This window comes from Coptis chinensis, chromosome 3, assembly GCF_015680905.1.
Source record: "Coptis chinensis isolate HL-2020 chromosome 3, ASM1568090v1, whole genome shotgun sequence".
Taxonomy (NCBI): domain Eukaryota; kingdom Viridiplantae; phylum Streptophyta; class Magnoliopsida; order Ranunculales; family Ranunculaceae; genus Coptis; species Coptis chinensis.
Window position 1 is genome coordinate 97,572,418 of NC_141458.1, and position 15,038 is coordinate 97,587,455.

Sequence of the window (15,038 nt, forward strand, 5' to 3'; positions counted from 1 at the left end):
GCTAAGGAGAAATGGCTATAGTGGTTTATCCAAAAGGATTTGATGTTGAATATTTGATGTTTTTCCTGAAGTTGGTTGTTTTTTTTTGGTTTGGTGTTTGATTTGGTTCAAAATTTTGGTGTTTCTCCTAAAGTTGGTTGTTGTTTTTTTGGTTTGGTGTTTGATTTGGTTGAAAAATTTGGTGTTTTCTTGGTGTCTCTCCTAAAGATGCTCTAATGATATATATGTTGAGACAGTTATAGTATTTTTTCAGTCCTTAATATTGGACTTTGTTCATGTAAAGAAGCTGGATTGATATGTAGTTTAGACTTTAGAAGATCAAATTTTGTTCATCAGGCATTCAACATATATGCTCAAACAGTTTGGTTTTGGACATCTCTAATCAGGCCCACTAGTACAGTGTCCATCATGGTTCCGAGAAGGATTAAACCCACTCCTTAAATTAGTTGATCCTGGGCATGACTTACTAATTGTCCATGAAACATTGGAACCTAAACAATCCCGGGCATGACTCCTTAAACACTGGATTAACCTTTCTGTTTCTAAGAATCTTGTGATATATATTGGCTCATTGAAATATTGAATAGATGTGATATATATTTTGTATCATATAATCATATATAATTAAGATCTAGAAAAAGCTTCCATTTGAATGTCATAAAACCTTTATTCCTCAAAGCATGAATGTTTGCAACTTATCCCACACTCTGTGCATGAAAGCATTTGTATTCCATATGAAATAGTGTGGAGAGGTATTTCTAAATAATTAAATAAACGGAGGTGTTTACAAATAGGTAGGGATGTATTTCTAAATAATTAAATATAAGGAGGTGTTTACAAATAGGTGGGGAGGTATTTCTAAATAATGAAATAAAATAATGTGCTTACAAATAGGGTTGTCAATGGGCTTTGATAATCCGATAACCGATCCGAACCAAACCGATAAAAAATAGTTTGGATTTTGGTAATTTGGTTTGTCTTCCACTGAACCGAAACCGAACCGAACCGAACCGAACCGATATTGGTTTGGTTTTGGGTTTGCCCTCCAGCAAACCAATACGAACCAAGATGACATTTTAGTAATATTTATGATTAATTTTGTGTAGGTTTTATCAATTGTGTGACTAAAACTAATCGATTTGATTTAAGATTTAATTGATTTTATAGTTTTCGGTTTAGTTTGCAACATATATTATCGATTCGGTTTCAGATGAAATATAATATTATCGATTTAGTTCGGTTCAGTTTCGGGTATCCAATTATCTTATCGGTTTGGTTTTAGATTTTCCATAACCCGACCCAAACCGATCCATTAACAGCCCTACTCTTTTATATATATATATATATATATATATATATATATGATCAAAACACTAAGTCATGACGAAATATATGAATAACGTAGAAAAGTAGTGAGAAAAATAATGGTGATCGAGTGAATAATGAGACTGTACCTTTCGGTTGCCTACATATCCAAATTATCGATGGGTTCAAGTCTCAGGAATGTAGTTTTTTATCAAAAATAGTTTGGTGCTTAATAGCTTAACATATATATAAGTTGTATGTATCTGCTTTGTAAGACCAGATCATCTATTTTCAAGTGAGCAATTAATCAACTTCTAAGTTGTAGAAGAGAGGGGAGTCAGCAGAGAAAACAAAAACTACTACAACTTCATTTCCCTATACGACAATCACTATGGAGTTACATTGCCAACCAAATAGAAGTTATTTTTTTCATACTAGACTTCGCAAGTTTTGTTAGTTCGTGGCTCTGTTGGGTATTTGTTACTTATACAAAGTATGCAAACCGTGCTATGCATCGGTTTTTTTCAAATCTTTAAACCTGTCGCTCTAACATCTTTAAAAAACAATATAAAAACATTAGGAGTGGTTGATTATAATTTTAGTGACGTGAAAGAGGTTTTCTAAATTATTTTAAATAATATGAAAGCTAATTCTAATTTCAGTGAGGTGAGGGAGTTTTTTGTAAATTACTTAAAACAGAGGGAGCTGATTAGAATAATTGAGGGAGGTGTTTCTAAATTATAAAACATGAGAAATTAGAAATAGCCTATTCGGTTGAGAAGTGTGGTTCTTGATAACCCGACTATCATATTAGATATATCATTTAGTCTGCTATTTGCCCAAGGTGTAGTAATCAAGTCGAATCCACTGCACATGCCCTCTTCCATTGCACCATCATCAAGCGAATCTGGTATGCTTCTAACCTGTGCATTAGAACTAAAAATTGGGATCCAAGTGAGAACCTCTACTATATTATTTGCAAACTTATTGATAGTAATTCATCAAAATATGTTATTATTGATTTGCTTAGCATTATGGGTACCATTATGTATTCGATTTGGCTAGATAGAAATGACATCATTATATACGAAGATTGCCATAACTCTATTGCATGCACCTTTACTAAGGCTTCGTCATTCATCGCATTTAATATAGGAATGAAATGCACTAAAAGTGCATTAGTTGAATCTTAGTCTAATATAGGCCAAGATTGGTTTTATGTCTCAATAGATGCATCATGGATGGATGCAAATTCCCATTCCAGTCTAGCTTTTGCTTTATGGACTAATAATGGCGTTTGCATTAGTGCAGGACACGACAAGACTACAGCTAGAGATGCAGAAGAGGCAGAGGCTCATGCCATCTTCAGAGGAATAAAGCTAGCTAGGAAAATGAAGGTCAAGAAACTAATGATTTTGACGGATTGTATGAACTTACTTGTTGCCATGGAAAAATGATCAGGACTGCTATCATGGGGAGCGACCTCTGTTGCTCAGGATATTTATTTTATTTCTTCAAAGTTAGATGTAAAACTTTATATATCAGTAGATCCTTAAATATTGTAGCTCATAGTCTAGCATCTAGGGGAGGTCGAGCACCTCCGTTCTTTTGTTTGGATCAAGCTTCGACAAAATCCCTGATTAACCTTTGTGTTAGTCCCATTGAGGGAATCCCTCCATTTCTGTGGGGGTAATTCCCTTTTTGCTTTAAAAAAAAATTAAAAAAAAAAACCTTCACCATCTCAACTTCAAATTAGCACTAAGCTTTAACACTATCACTATATCTATGTTCAACTTACAACATCAATTTCAACCCTGTCAAAGTGCCAAAAGTAGCAATTCAATGAAGGTCACTAATAAAATATTTTACTACAAATCATAAATAATGTTAAAAAAATTGAGAAGATAAAAGGTTCACACATTATACTCATCATAAGTGAACCCCAACAACAGTATAATGTTACAGTGCCAAACACCAATGTGGAAAACATTATTACATAAATCTAATGTGTTTAAGGCTTTCCATAGCTTTACCATTGACTATGAAGGTTTCTTTTGATGTTTTTGTGTCTGTAGAACATGCACGTACCAACTGTTTACCAACAAACATTCGATCGATTAGACGATGAATTGTAAACAAACAACACTTCAAACAAATAGAACTACTACAAATTTCATGAACAATAAACAACTCAAGTTAGCAAACCTGCACTGCTAAGTGCAAAACTATAACACCAGCAGTGTTAGATGAAGGCATCAAAGCATAGCCATTTGACCTTCAACAACCTCTTAGCATTAACATTGGCATCGACATCGACATCGGATTCTCTGACATATAACTTGAGACATTTTCTTTAAAAAAAATGGCTAATCTGTTTGAGAAAAATAAATATATGTAGATAACAAAATAAAACGCAAGATATTAAGTGATGATCATATGCACTAAAACTTAATGCTTAAATCTATAAAGATACTTTAATAAAGCATTATAATTAAAGACAACAATATACAAAAAGTGAAGTATTTAGCATCTTTAAACGCCATTATCACTCAATGCACCAATATGAAATTCTATTTCAGAATGAAGGAACGTTCGTACTACTAGGATCAAAAAGAAAATTCAAATTCATGACAATGAGAAAACTCAATAAGTGGAAGATGTAGAAGATGACATTTGGATTATGGCAATTTCCTATAAAAAATTTACTATAAAAAATTCATTGAACATACCAACACCTTGCCAAAATGGCAATGAACTAAATAGAGTTTCCTATTAAAGATATGTGATTTTCAGCGTTTGCATGTTCAATTACCTAGTTGTTGGTTCAACAATATCCCTGTATAATATAAAGCTTCCCACATGAGTGATCACATCAAACTTCAGTGGAATATGGCTTATCTCGAGTTTCCGAAAAAGCTTTATTGATGGCTCATAATAGAACATGGGTTAACAACTTACTACCAGCAAAATATTCCCATTCTTCATTTACTAAATTTACTTCACACTTCCCTTAACTGACACTTTCCATGAAATGACATTTTTTTCCGTCTAAAGGTCCCTTACCCCATATCGCTTCATCACCCAAACTTCGCAGTGATTATCAGACAAATGAGAAAGCAAATACAAATATCCTTGTAGTACCCCTAAATGCAGCTCACATTCCTCACAACTCTCACTATATGGGTTGTAATCAGGAGGGAGTTGGATGATATTTGGAACTCCTCTTTTCCCACATCAAAAGCAATAACATGTTTGGCTCATCGTATTCAGTTGCAATCCAATGAAGAGCTTCTTCGGCAAAGACCCGAGTTGATCTCCTAAGACATGGGTAAGGAAACTTTCCAAGGCTAGCTCCTCCAATTTCCGAAACCAATTGTATATACTTGAGCCTCTAATTGGGGATAACCTATGGGATCCAATATCGTTCTTACTATCACCTTATAGTTGTTAGCACCTTGATCAAACTCAACCCATATGCAATAATTTAACCCATCTTTTTATTCGTCATTAAATAACCTTAAAGAAATAAGGTTTATAGCAAAACATTTGTATGTTCAAATATTTTATATATATAGTGACCATGTATGGGAGATGGCTGATGTTACTTGCATTACCTCTTAACAACTTAACAATGCTGGTGCCAAAATGAGCACTAATAAATATAAACACAAAAAAGATAGAGGTGTGTAGTGAGAGGGTACATACCAGTGCTTCTTCCCCAAACATGTTTGCCAACTTCTTCTCTAGCTAGCATACATGGCGTGTCCATGTAACATAGCTCTCAACTATTGGTTAACTATTTTTTGTCATTTTATGCAAACATCCCTAAGTACCAATGTTGCATGAGAAGAAAATGTAACTTTAACTTTAAAAAAAAAATGAAAACGAAGAAAACGTAAGTTAAAACATTGGAGTTTTTCCCTTCGGTCTACCTACCTAAAGGAGAAAATTACATCCTGGAGCAATGTGTCAATTCTTGTTTTTGTTTTGGAAATTAAAGTGGAATAGAAAGTACATGGTGGCATTTATGTTTGACCATAATTAATTATAACATGGCTTGGCCTATGTCTTTGGATGAATTTTCATTGTAACTATGGTTTTGTATCCAATTTAAATTGCAGGAAACCCCATTCTTTGTTATAAAACAAAATAAAACAAAAAATAATAATAAAAAATGTAATATTCATGGAATCATGGTAGGACGGACCTGGTGTGAGATTTCTACTCTTGATGATGATTAGCCAAGGCACTTGGGGCGCTTTTCCAAAAACCTCAAAGGAGAACTACACGCCACTTTGGCCTCAAACTTTTACCCACGTTCGAAGAAGGATTTTGGATGCTTCCTGAAAAACATTTAAAGCCTAAATATCTATCAATTATCACTTACAATATTTCTAACAACTAAATAGCAAACAAAATCTAGTATGATCAAAATTGGAAGAAAACTAATAGGACAAACCCATATGAAAAAATAAATGTCCTATTTATAGATATGTTGACCAGCATTTAAGTGGGTCTGCATATTTGTTATGGGAAATAGGTAATCTATTTGTTAAAAAAATGCATATAAACAGGCGAAGGAGGTAATGTTAAGATGGAAAAGCAGTACTCGGCAACAAAGGTTCTGTAAATAACCATGGTAAAGGTGGGATTGTTCGTAAAGGGTGTACTTGGGTCGGTCACTATGTAGGCTTAAGGGATGTCAATGGCAAAAGAAAATTCACCAGGAAGGAAAAAAATAGACCATTAAATTATATACATACATTACAACTTTGTAACATGGAGAAGGAGTATATTTTGTAAAAAAAAAAAAAAAAAAAAAAATCAAGCATATACACAAATAAGAAATAAGTGCTTGAGAAAATTTGGACTTAAGTTATTAACCATGGGGACGGTTTTTGGTGAGACTGGGAGTGAGATACCTTAAGTTGTGTTTCTGATCCAGTGCTCTTTTTATTACCTAGAATAGGAAACTCACCTCCTCGTCCAAAATTCTTATCCTAAACCTCATGCTTTTCTTTCTACTTTAGGTAAAATCCTCCACTGTCTACAGTGTGAGTTCTTTGGTGTAAGAAATCTCTCTCATTTTTAGGTAAAATCCTCCACTGTCTACAGTGTGAGTTCTTTCTTGAAAGAGGTTCTTCTTTGGTGACAAGTTTCTTATTGTTGTACCTCGGCGAAGACCAGCATTTTTTGTTAGCTCGGTTGATCATGGAAGTTGGGGGGGTTTCAGATCCACCTGAACCCCCAAACACGGATGCATCTACAACAGATCGAAGCTCTTCTTATAACAAAAACCCTAGCCATTAAAGTATTCAATCATGGAGTTCTCTGTTTAACAAGAGCAAAAATTCTAGGCTTCAGCCAAACTTAACGAATGTACACACTCCTCTCGTTAATGGTATTCCTATTGTTCCTATTGAGATTGTTAATGAGGGTATAGATCTCTGGAAATATTACCTTGTGGGTGGAAAAGAGACTTTCATATCCTTTTGTTAAAGCTGCAGTACAAAAACAATGGAAGATTAAAGGAAGTTTTGAAATGATTGCTGATCAAAACTTGTTCTATTTCAAATTTGTGAATGATGAGGATCGACAACTTGTTATCGACCATGGACCTCTTTTTCTTGCTGGAAGAATATTTGTTGTGCGTCCTTGGTTTCCAGCATTGGAAAATCTTAGAAATGGGATTACTGCTCTTCCCATTTGGATTAAAATGGATCTCCCCAAACACTTGGGGACAAAAAATGGGATAGACTTCATATCTAGTATAATTGGAGAGCCCATTTGTATGGACAATGCAACTACAAACAGAACACGCATAACCTATGCAAGAGTCTGTACTATAGTGGATACTAACTTCAAGTTTCCATCCCATATTACGGTAAATATTGGTGAGGATACTATAGACATCGGGTTGGATTATGAATGGCAGCCAGAAGTGTGCGATACTTGCAAAATCTTTGGCCATTCTACTGCAAAATGCCCAAATAATAAGGCGAAAGATGTACAAGCCCAAGACACAGCAAAACAAGTACAGACTCAACACACTCAAGTCATCAGATACAAAAGGCAGACTATGAGATGGACTCCAAAGAAGTATGCTCAAAATGGTCAGACAAGCTGTTTGAGAGATGATGAGGGAGCTCCCATTCCTCCTGAGGGCTTAACTAAAGAATCACTAGTGATCATCTTAGAAGATAGAGCTCAAGTACCAGAGGGAACAAACAAAGAAAATGAAACATTGGACTCAGAAGGAGGTTCACATATTGTGGTTCGTACTGGGGTTCATGCAGCTAATTGTTTTAAGGTCCTTATGACAAACGACGATGATGAAATGAAAAACGCAGATGATGCTCAATTCAATAGCTTGGAAATAGTTCCATATGTAAGTAACAGTCTCAGAAAAGAAAAGGAACTACAACAAGAGGAGCACTTTGCGGAAGTAAGAACTGGCTTTGAGTTTACTGAAGTAGTTCAAGTTACTGAAGAATATGAGGAAGGGCTCCCTGAAGTGGACACTGAAGAAATGAATGCTTATTCAATTAAGAGAAGCTATGTTTAGCAAGAAGGCAGTATCTCTACCAGTGAAAAGGAACTTGAGAAGGAGTATTTCTCTGATCACCTTTCCTCTGAAGAAGACCAAGAGATTGCTGGAATGATTGTGTCTCCACCAGTCACTGGGATTAATGTGAAAACTAAACATTTAACAGATCACTCAGAGCTTTCAAAAGTAACCGACTGGCAAAAAGCTAAAAGTAAGAAGAAATCAAAAACAAGGCCCAAGGGGGCAGGTAAGAACCACTCCTAATCCTTTTCCAATGATGAATAAGATAGCAGTTTGGAATGTTAGGGGAATAAACTTTCCTCAGAAAGCAAAAGAGGTGAATAAGGTGAGGAAAGAAAACAGTCTGTCTTTTTGGGCTTATTGAAACAAAAGTTCAAAAAGATAATTTTGTGTTCATTAGTAATCTGTGTTGCCCTGGATAGAAATCTGATAGTGATCCCAGTGGAAGAGTTTGGATATGTTGGGACCCCAGTTACATAGAGGTGAAGAAAATGGTAGAGAGTAAGCAACACATTCATGTAACAGTGCAGCTTTTTTCATCAGCTCAAGTGTTTGAATTATCAGTGATTTATGCCAGCAATGACTCAAATGAAAGAAAAGCCTTGTGGAACATCCTAAAAGGAATGCAGAACTGCACTTCCAAGCCTTGGTGCCTCATGGGGGATTTCAATAATGTATTATATACAAATGAGAGACTTGGTTGCGATGTTGTTCATGGATTGTGTGGTCTCTGCTGGGCTTTCTGACATGAAGTTCACTGGTTTCTTCTATACATGGTCAAACAACGCTCAAGGAGTGCATAGAAAGATGTCAAAAATTGACAAGGTTCTTGTCAATGCAACATGGAACAACAGTTTCTTATCTGAAGCCTCTTTCACACCTCCAGGAATCTCTGATCACTCTCTCATGATGGTAAATTGGTATGATTCTAAGAAAGTACATTTACCTTTTAGATTCTGTAACATTTGGTTTTTGCACCCTAATTTTCATGAAGTGCTCACCTCTGTGTGGGACAAGCAGTTTTATGGCACCCCTGTTTTTATCTTGTACTCTAGTTAGCAGAACTGAAAAAAGCTCTCAAGGGATGGTCAAAAGAAAAATTCTCAAAGTTCTATGAGAGAGTAAAAGAAGCCAGAGAAAGCATGCACTCTTTGCAACTTAAACTGCAATCAAATCCAAATAACATACCATTAGCAATTCTTGAGAAGCAGGTCAGAAGCAAGTACATTGAACTTTCCAAGATAGAGGAGGTTGATCTCAAGCAAAAAACACACTGTGATTGGCTCGAGTTTGGAGATAGGTGCAATGCCTATTTCTTTAATGCCATAAAGGAAAGGAAAGGGAAAAACTATATATGGTCTGTTGTGAATGAGCAGGGTGAAAGACTAAATGAACCTGACAAAGTTTCTGAAGCCTTCCTAGATTATTACAAAGAACTTCTGAGGTAGCAAGGTGACTATATTGTAGAAGAGAGTTTCTTTCATGAATTGGAAGTCACGGGCATGTTGCAGCAACATCAGCAGAATGAGTTGGACCTAGAAGTCACTGAAGAGGAAATCAAAGCTGCTTTGTTTGAGCAAGATGACAACAAAGCTCCTGGCCCGGACGGATACAATGCTTTTTTCTTCAAGAAGTGTTGGAAAGTGATAGGAGTTGACTACGTCAAAGCTGTCAAGTACATGTTTCTTCACTCTATTATTCCAAAGTGCATAAACTCCACTTTTATTTGCTTAGTACCTAAAGTGAATAATCCATCTAGAGTAGGAGATTATAGACCTATTTCATGTACCAATGTCATTTATAAATGCTTTACTAAGGTCATCACTAATAGGCTTAAGCATGTTATACATGACTTGGTGGCTCCTAGCCAATTTGCTTTTGTACTAGGAAGAACTATACAGGGCAATCTTCTTCTAGCCCATCAGATGCTCAGAAGTTACTCAAGGAAACATGGCACTCCTAGATGTACTATCAAGGTTGATCTTCAAAAAGCCTTTGATTCTGTAAATTGGCAGAGCATTTCTTTAATGCTTGAAAGACTTGGCATCCCACCAAAGCTTAGAAGATGGATAGAAGTCTGTTACACCACTCCATTCTACTATCTTATTTTCAATGGAGAATCTTTGGGTTTTTTCAAAGGCATGAGAGGGTTGAGGCAAGGTAATCCAATGTCACCATATCTCTTTGTCATAGTTATGGAGTTGCTTAACTCATTATTATTGAAGGGCTTGCAACAAAAAGTATATTATCCTCACCCCGCATGCAAAAGACTACAAATTACTCACTTGTGTTTTGCGGATGATGTCCTGATTTTTATAAGAGGAAAAGAGGACTCAATCTTGGCTCTAAAGCTTATTCTTGATAATTTCTCTTTGGCTTCTAGTTTACAACTAAATCTTAACAAATCTTCTTTGCTTGCTAGTGGTCTTACACAAGATGATAGTTCTCATTTAGCTCATCTCTTGGGAATGCAGTCCATTTCTCCTCCTATAAAGTATCTTGGGTTACCCCTTGTTTCAGCAAGGATAAGTGTCAAAGACTGCCTCCCTCTGCTGGAAAAGACTACTGTAAGAATTGATAATTGGAAAAATAGATTTTTGAGTCATGCAGGAAGGTTGCAGTTTATTATCTCAGTCCTAGCCACCTTTCATATATATTGGGCCAAGACTTTCATTCTCCCAAAAGGTGTGCTTACAATGATTTCGAAGACATGCATAAAATTTCTATGGAGTGGTCCAGAAATGGGGAATAAGATGCATCATTCAAGCAAGGACAATCTTCAGTACCCAAAGGATGAGGGAGGACTAGGTATACAAGACCCTGTTATCTGGAATAAAGCTTCTTATTGCGGATTGGTATACAAAATTTCTTGTAAAGATCCTAGTCTCTGGATTGCATGGACTTGGGCAGTACACATCAAAGAGCAATTCTTTTGGACTATGGCAACTCCAAGAGACTGCTCGTGGACATGGAGATGCATTTTAAAACACAGAAAAATTGCCATCAAGCTTTTAATGTACATCATTTCAACTGGTGAGCAAACCTTTCTATGGCATGATCCTTGGGCTATACCAGATTCACTACTCCATTGTCAAGAAGCAAAGGATCTATTGGCACTCCCCCTGGATGCCAAAGTCAGTTCCCTCATTACTAATGAAGAATGGAATCAGCTAGTTTACAATCTTCCTGATGGAGATGTAAAAAATCATATCTTAGCTACTGAGATAAATGCACACTTACCTGAAGACAGAGTAGTTTGGTTGTCTTCCCCTTCAGGTGTCTTCTCTTCTAAAGTAGCATACCATTATCTTTGAAAGAAAAGAGAGAATCCGAACTAGTGCAAGATGGTATGGGGAAAACTAGTGTTGCCCAAACATTCTTTCAATGGATGGCAATTGTTCTCGGGCAGCTTACCCACCCAAGACAGACTCATGCACAAGAAAGTCCTAAACACTTCTCAGTGTTGTGTTTGCAATAGTGAGAGAGAAAACTCTAAACACTTGTTTTTTGACTGTCATTACTCCACTAATGTTTGTTCAAGAGTGAAACAGGCTCTAGGATTGGGAAACGTAGTGAAAAGCTCAAATGAAGAATGGTGCAGCATTATCAACTATTGCAGGAAAAAATTCCCCACTGCTGAAGTCTACAAAGCTTATGTATGTGCTACCATTGGCTATCTTTGGTCAGAAAGAAATGGAAGGAGGTTTCAGAACCAAAATACTACTTGGCAGCACCTGGAAAGTAACATTTTGAAGGATATGAAGCTCTACATTAGCATCAAGATAGACTCTGTGATTGACACTGCAGAAATCAAAGCCTTACTCTCAAGACTTGATATACAGGTAAAGTACTCGGTTAGAAATCCTACTCTCTGCAAATGGAAGCTACCACCTACAAGGTATTTCAAGCTCAATACAGATGGTTCGGTAGCTAACCAGAGAGTTGGATTTGGTGGCATTACTATTGATCACGAAGGAAATGTGATTTTCACATATTCAGGAGGTGGAGCCAGGAGGTCAGTTCTATTCCAAGAACTTAAATCAATAGAAGCAGGTCTCTCTTTATGTCTGGAGACTAAACTTACTCTAATTCAGGTCTGCTCATACTCACAAAGGGCAATTCAAATTCTGAAAGGGAAAGAGACAGCGCCTTGGTACTATATGAACATTGTAGGAACTATAACTAAGCTAGTTGCTCTCTTACTTGATGTTAAATTTTGTCATGTATATAAGGAGGTAAATAGGAGTGCGGATTACTTAGTTAGTCTCTTCTTCTTCCAGTAATGATTAATATGTATGTAACTACCCACCTCTTGATGCTATGCTAGATGAGCTTGTAGCTACTGATGTCGGAGGAAAAGTTTTTATCAGATTTTAATGCAGGTCCAAGGGGTATGCCTAACCCTATTATCTGTTTCAAAAAAAAAAGAAATAAGTGACATCCACATTTAGCCCAATGTGAATTGATGAATCTAAAAACAAACATTAAATAGCTAAAGTATGGCAAACATGTTTAGCTCGCTTATAAGAGCTTTGGAATGTTAAAATTGTAGTTATTGAAGAAACAACATAAAAGTAATGGGAAGAATTCAAAATAGTTCAACGTCATAGACATGAAGTATGGATTATGAGCAGAAGCGTACCTTTTCAACCATGGCTTCATTGGCGTTGTCCCATAATTACTGGTTGTATCAAAGGAGATGGCTTTTCTTTCAAAACATTCATTGATTATTGTAGCCTTCAGCGGTGAATAGTCGTGGGCTTTCGGTGGGTTTAGCAGTTTAGCTTCCCATTCTAAGTGGAGACTACCCCTGATTTTGGAGTTCGTGTGGAGTTGGACATTGAATTGCAAGAGAACAGCAGTGTTTGATTTCGATTGCAAGACATAAAGGAGGAATGGCTAAATAATAACAAAAGAAAATGATGAATGGCTAAATAATAACTAAAGAGAGATTACCTACTCGAGAGTTGAGGAGGCTTCCGAAAGACCTGGCTATCATATAGTGTAGAGAAGTGTTAGAGCAAGTCCAATGGGGAACAACTATAATGGGCTGCTAAAAGGTGCCACATAGGCCCTTTAGTAGCCCTAGCCAAATTTGGTAGCCCAAATTCGAAAAACCAGTCCAATGAGGACTTTTAGCAACTGTTAAGTTCGGGATACGGACGGTAGAGTTTCTGCCGTCTGTACTTTAAATTGCAACGGACGGCATACACTCTACTGTCTGTCTAGTCTAGACATCCCAGTAGCTAGAAACGGCTAGTTTTTCTGAAATTGCAAATTTATAGCAACTACTTCACACAACTCTCTCACCATTTGCTCCCAATTCTCATACAATTTCTATCTACTCCAACTACAACAATCACTACTCCAAGTACAACAATGGATCCAAATGAACATGCAACCACATCAAAAGAAAAGAAATCTACAAGGTCCGCCAAATTTTCAATTCAAGAAGACGAGGCTCTTTGCAAAGCGTGGATATATGTTAATGAAGATCCAATTGTTGGTGTGGGGCAATGAGTCACACACTATTGGGAGAGAATATTAGAGAAATTTCGAGAGAGAGTTGGCGAAAACAACAAGAGAAGCAAGGATTTAGTGTCCACTCGATTTGGACACATCCAAAAAGCTTGCAATCGGTGGGCGGGAATTATCTCCTCTTCGGAGAGGACCGCAAGAAGTGGCACAACAATTTAAGATCGGTTGGCCAAGGCAAACACAACATATATGTATGTTGGCTCTTAACACACACTTTCAATTTGAGCATTGTTGGGTCATTCTCAAAGATAACCCAAAATGGAATGAAGAATTGGAGAGCCGGTCCACAACTACATCGAGGAGATGAACCAACGTCATTCTCGATGTAGATTACACCCACAACGCCATCGGCAACTCTTGGAGGCGTTCTAATTGATCCATTTCTTACACAAGTTGGGGATGGAAGTGAAAATGGAAATACAAGGGGAAGTGGAACCAAGAAAAAACGACCACCGGGAACAAAGGGTGAGAAAGAAAGGATGAAAAAAGGAGGAGAGAATTACAAGATGATTGAGAAGTATTTGGCACAAATGATGAATGTCGCCGCCGATAGGGTGAAGATAATAGAGCTCAAGAAGGGGAAAGAAGACAACAAAATATTAGCACAAAATACTTCCACTCTTGAGCCGGAATTTGCCGAATACTTCAAGACGATAAAAATGGAGATAATTCACCAAAGGAGAGAGAGTGGAACGTTTGGAACTCCAAGTGGTGCTTCTAGTGGTGGTGGAGCTTCTAGTATGGGTGGTGCTTCTACTACTTAGATTAATTTCAATATTGTTTTAGTTCTTTCATTTCCATTGTTGTTATTAGTTCATTTTCAATATTGTAATTTCAATTTTAATTTGAATTGTTTTGAAACAACATAAAGCTAAACATAGATAATACTCAAACTACAAACATAGAAATACTCAAACTACAAACATAAATAATACTCATACTACATTCCTTGATCCGTAAGAAATTTCCAAAGGTGATTGATGAGGTCAACTCTTAGTTGAACATTAGTTTATCTGCTCTGAATGTGACGAAGTATGTTGAGTCTTCTTGCAATTTTCTCATTTCGATTCCCAACAACATGCAATGCGACTGGTGACTCCCAATCCATGTCAATTTGCCAATCTTCGATATCAATCTCTCGTTCATCCTCGACAATCATATTATGTAAAATTATACACATCTTCATTATCCGATTAATGTCATCCCTACTCCACATTCGTGTTGGCCTCTTGATTATCCCCCATCTAGTTTGTAAGATACCAAATGCACGCTCCACATCTTTGCAACACGCTTCTTGCATCTTAGCAAAGAATCCCTCCATTTGAGTTATTGGGTGAGGTATTGTTTGTACAAGTGTAGCCTATTTAGGATAAATCACATCGGCTAGATAGTAACCCATTTTGTATTGGCGATCATTCATGGTTTAATTGCAACGAGGATCATCACCACGCATAAGATTGTCAAAGAGGTGAGAACGTTGAAGCACGTTGACGTCGTTGTTTGAACCCGCCATACCAAAAAAAGCATGCCAAATCCACAAGTTTTGATCGACAACGGCTTCCAAAATGATTGTAGGTTTCTTCTTATGCCCTACATGTGTACCTTGTCATGCCATAGGACACATTTC

The 15,038-nt window shown here is 36.7% G+C and overlaps 2 protein-coding genes across 2 annotated transcripts; both read left to right on the top strand.

Annotated features, from left to right (window-relative positions):
- Positions 1-8,560: 8,560 nt before the first annotated feature.
- On the top strand, positions 8,561-9,321 carry LOC147511953 (uncharacterized). Its single transcript, XM_086598617.1, has 2 exons — positions 8,561-8,785; positions 8,929-9,321. Exons 1-2 carry the CDS (start codon positions 8,561-8,563, stop codon positions 9,319-9,321), a joined length of 618 nt encoding a protein of 205 aa, XP_086454743.1.
- Positions 9,322-9,375: 54 nt separating this feature from the next.
- On the top strand, positions 9,376-14,175 carry LOC147511954 (uncharacterized). The gene is made up of 3 exons (XM_086598618.1): positions 9,376-11,166; positions 11,425-12,108; positions 13,741-14,175. Exons 1-3 carry the CDS (start codon positions 9,376-9,378, stop codon positions 14,173-14,175), a joined length of 2,910 nt encoding a protein of 969 aa, XP_086454744.1.
- The last annotated feature ends 863 nt before the right edge of the window (positions 14,176-15,038 follow it).

Bases quoted from the DNA above. Each gene is read 5' to 3' on its own strand.
- LOC147511954 (XM_086598618.1), top strand. From the start codon at position 9,376: ATGTTGCAGCAACATCAGCAGAATGAGTTGGACCTAGAAGTCACTGAA. The intron at 11,167-11,424 runs GTAGCATACCAT...AGAGTGAAACAG, and splicing joins CAGGTGTCTTCTCTTCTAAA to GCTCTAGGATTGGGAAACGT. The intron at 12,109-13,740 runs GTAAATAGGAGT...TTCTCGATGTAG, and splicing joins TTTGTCATGTATATAAGGAG to ATTACACCCACAACGCCATC.
- LOC147511953 (XM_086598617.1), top strand. From the start codon at position 8,561: ATGAGAGACTTGGTTGCGATGTTGTTCATGGATTGTGTGGTCTCTGCT. The intron at 8,786-8,928 runs GTAAATTGGTAT...CTTGTACTCTAG, and splicing joins CTGATCACTCTCTCATGATG to TTAGCAGAACTGAAAAAAGC.